This window comes from Octopus bimaculoides, chromosome 17, assembly GCF_001194135.2.
Source record: "Octopus bimaculoides isolate UCB-OBI-ISO-001 chromosome 17, ASM119413v2, whole genome shotgun sequence".
Lineage (NCBI taxonomy): Eukaryota > Metazoa > Mollusca > Cephalopoda > Octopoda > Octopodidae > Octopus > Octopus bimaculoides.
In genome coordinates, this window is record NC_068997.1 from 41202257 (window position 1) to 41206249 (window position 3993).

Below are 3993 nucleotides of genomic sequence, written 5' to 3' on the forward strand. Positions count from 1 at the left end.
TGGCACATAAAAGCACCTACTACACTACTCTCGGAGTGGTTGACATTAGGAAGGGCATCCAGCTGTAGAAACTCTGCCAGATCAGATTGGAACCTGGTGTAGCCATCTGGTTCACCAGTCCTCAGTCAAATCGTCCAACCCATGCTAGCATGGAAAGCAAATGTTAAACGATGATGATGATGATGATGATGAATAATGCTGATATCTTATCACTGAACATGTTGGCCACATGTATTGAGAATGATTTATATTCTGTGTGGACATGTTTACCACTTTGTACATAATATAAATGATTTCAGTCATTATGAGGTACTCATATAACTGACATATCTTCCTCCAACACATTGCTTCTATGCTATACATTTGTAATTAATATACCTTCTTCCTACGCATAGCTATTATAAAATATATATGCAATAAGGCTTCTTCAAATTGTATTATGCTGCCATAATACAATTCTAAAATTAATATATCTGTTCTTCCAACACATAGCTGCTATAATGTAAATAGATAGTCCAGGTGCAGGCATTGCTGTGTGGTAGAGAAGCTTACTTCTCAACCATGTGGTCTTGAGTTCATTCCCACTGTGCAACACCTTGGGTAAGTGTCTTCTCCCATAGTCCTGGGCTGACCAAAACCTTGTCAGTGGATTTGATGGATGGAAACTGAGAGAAACCTATTGTGTGTGTGTGTGTGTATGTGTGCGTGCTCTTGTCTAGATATCATGTGATGGCTGTTAATGAGCATCATCATCATCATCATCATCATCATTGAAGTGAAGTTATTCATTTCCAGTCATCCATGAAAACGTGTCTAGGGAAAATATTACTTTGTTTGGAAACAGGTGAGGATTGGCTGATCCAGATTGGTGATCCAGTTATAGAAAACTTTGATTCAACAAATTCCGAATGATCCATGAAAGCATGGAAACGTGAATGTTAAATGATGGTGATGTTGATGATAGTCTACACAGCTTCCCTCAACACACCACTGTTATAATACAAATCAATTCCTACCAGAGAAAATAGAACTATAAATCCAATAGCTATCCTATTACTAGTAATTATGACAAAATAGAATCCAATAATATAAGTTAAAATTAACGAGTTAATTTACTAAAATCCACATTGGAAAGTAATTCAAAACTGGTGTAATTCTTGTGTAGCAATCTGTGGTTAGCTTTAGCATTATCAATGTTGTTTCCTTAAACAATGCTGCTTTGCAAACACCTGCTTAAAGTGCATTCACAAGCTTCAGCTGGTAATTACAATTAATGTCATTAGCTGCTTAAATAAACAATGTTATTGGTTAATTATGTGGTAAATACTAGAGTGAGGCAGTAAATTGTTGCCATGCAGACTTCACAGCTTCATTTGATATTCTGACTACAACTTTATTACATCACTTATACCATTGACATTTGTAAGTGAGGCATAAATGGTATACAATCTCATTTTGTCTCTTTATTGGAATCTGAACAATTGCTGGCTCTGCCATAATGGATTGCTATCAGTTTCAACAATATGTATTCAGTTTTTTTTTTTTTATTACCTGAACTACCTGTTCATTGAATTCAAATAAGCGATGATTTGCTGATGGGAAATGTCAGCAGTGTCACTGCTTGAAATCCAGTTGCAAATAGAGAGTGATGTCAACGTTTGCATCTCTGTCATAAGAAGTAACATCATCATCATCATCATCATTCGTAGCCATAGCTCAGTGCAGCTTGTAAGCATTAACAACGGTGTATGCACACATTCACACACACAAGCACGTGCACTCACATGCACATGTTTACTATAGGCTTCTTTCAGTTTCCTTATGCTAAATTCCTTCACAAAGTACTGGTTGGCCCAAAGGCTATGGTAAGAAATGCTGGGCCCAAGGTGCCACACAGTAGGACTGAACCTGAATAAACATGGCTGAGAAGCATACTTCTTAGCCTGCACCTACTGGTACTTTAGAAGAAACTGAATTCTCTTTAATTGTGATTGATTTTCACAATTCCAGTTATGCAGACAAATTGGAAACATGAGACTTGAAGCTATGGTTTCATAGACTTCAGCTTTAAATGAAATAACACACACACACACACACACGCAATGTGGATAGTCATGTTGTTCCTCTACAACAAATCTGTTTTGTACTGACCCTACTTCTCCCATACTTTAACCTCTTTTGACTGCCACACAAAAAAAGAAAAAAATAAAGAATAACACCCAGTACATGGTGTAAAGTGGTTGGCATTAGGAAGGGCATCCAGCTGCAGAAACAAAAGCAGGCCTTAGACTATGATGTAGCCCTCAGACCCATCTGGTGCCATCAAGCTATACAACCCATGCAAGTATGGAACATGGATGTTAAATGATGATGATGATGATGATTATATATAGTCATGTTATGCTAGCAGAGCTTGGTAGGTCTTCTTGAGTACAGCATATTGCCAATCATGTGTGTGTCTGTGTTAACAAATAGAGAGATATCATGGATAAAACTTAATTCCAAAAATTCCATCTAATTCTTTTTGAATCTTGTAGGAATGCAGCGTTTTTTCTTTTTTTCTTTTTATATATCTATGTCAAATTTACATCTTGTCAGTAGACATTTGAATAAATTTGCATCCAAAATAGATCTTGTCTCTTATGGCACCAAACTCTGAGAAACCTGTATGAAATTTTTTTAATGATTACAGTCTTTTATATTACAGTAGGGAGCAACAACAACAACAGTTGTAGTAGATTTTAAGGCATCATATTGTTACACTGTGTTCTGTTCGATCCCTCCTGTGCAGTTGTGTTATTTGTTTCATGGTGTATCTATAGACCCTGAGTTCAATGTTATTTAGTTATTTATTCTTCTAAAATATTTGTTTGCTTTCCTTTTGTGTTTATAATCTGTTATAGGTTAGAGGCTATATAATGTGTGTATGAATTAGATAGACAATCATTCAGTTGAAAATTCTCATCACCATCAAAGGTGATGATTTTAGCCCAGCTGTTTGCTGATATTCTATGTATCTGTTATTTGTTGAAGTTAACTTAAACTATAAAATGTTTATTACACTATATTTGATTTCTCGTTAATTTTTGGTTTCTTTTGTTTTGCAGATTCTTCCAACTTCCCGAGTGGTTGCTCCTCTCCACTTAACGACTCCCAGGATGGAGAAAGTTATTTTGATTTTACCAAAAGTGACTTATATACTGCAACTCAGAAAAATGCCAAGTTGGTGCAAGAAACCCTCTTTGATGAAGGTTTGCGTATTGCTCAACAGTACGGCATGGCTGATTTTGCAGAGCAGCTAAAAGAACTGCAACAGCAAAAACCTAAAAGTAACATTACAGGATATAAAAAATCCATCAACAGAAATATGAATGGAAACTGTAGTCATAAAACTGTGATCAATGAAGCAGATGATGATGTAATTGAAGACGAAGATGAAGATGTGGTGATAGATGAGTACAATGACAATAACAACAACAATAGTTGTAACAGCACTAGTAATAACAACAACAACAATAACATCAACATCAACAATAACAACAGCAGCAGAAACCATTCATCTGGTGAAGAGTTGGAAAATACAAATAATGAAATACTTCCAAGAAAGAATGGAATTGAAGAAAATGACAGTGTGAAAACTAACCTAGTTAAAAATAACATGATGGCGGGTTATTACGCAGCACTGGAGAGCAAGGACAGTTTCAAAGAAGATAAACATGATCTAAGGGAAGAATCTATGGCAAATGATATGCTAATAAGAGACAGAAGAATCAAAGATGGCAAAAAATATTGGAGTGGGCCTTTTGGGCATAGTCTTATCCCAAACGGTGAGAATGGCAACCAACAAATGGATGGTTAGCGGGAATCTCACAGAGTAAACGCAGATTTTAAGACTTCCAAAGATTTGTGTTACAGAAAAGAACAATTTATTATCAACATAGCATCGACAATGCAAGCTGTGATAACGCAGGTGAAGAAGCCCCCCACCCACCC

General features: G+C 36.2%; 1 protein-coding gene across 11 annotated transcripts in view; it reads left to right on the top strand.

Moving 5' to 3' along the window:
• The window catches only part of LOC106867422 (NGFI-A-binding protein 1), a 223322-nt gene extending 219335 nt beyond the window's left edge, over nt 1–3987 (top strand). For all 11 annotated transcript variants that reach the window (XM_014912296.2, XM_014912293.2, XM_014912295.2 and 8 more), the window contains one exon: nt 3108–3987. In XM_014912296.2, the coding sequence (XP_014767782.1) occupies nt 3108–3859 (752 nt within the window). In that variant the 3' untranslated portion in view covers nt 3860–3987. The remainder of the gene's footprint in view (nt 1–3107) is intronic.
• The last annotated feature ends 6 nt before the right edge of the window (nt 3988–3993 follow it).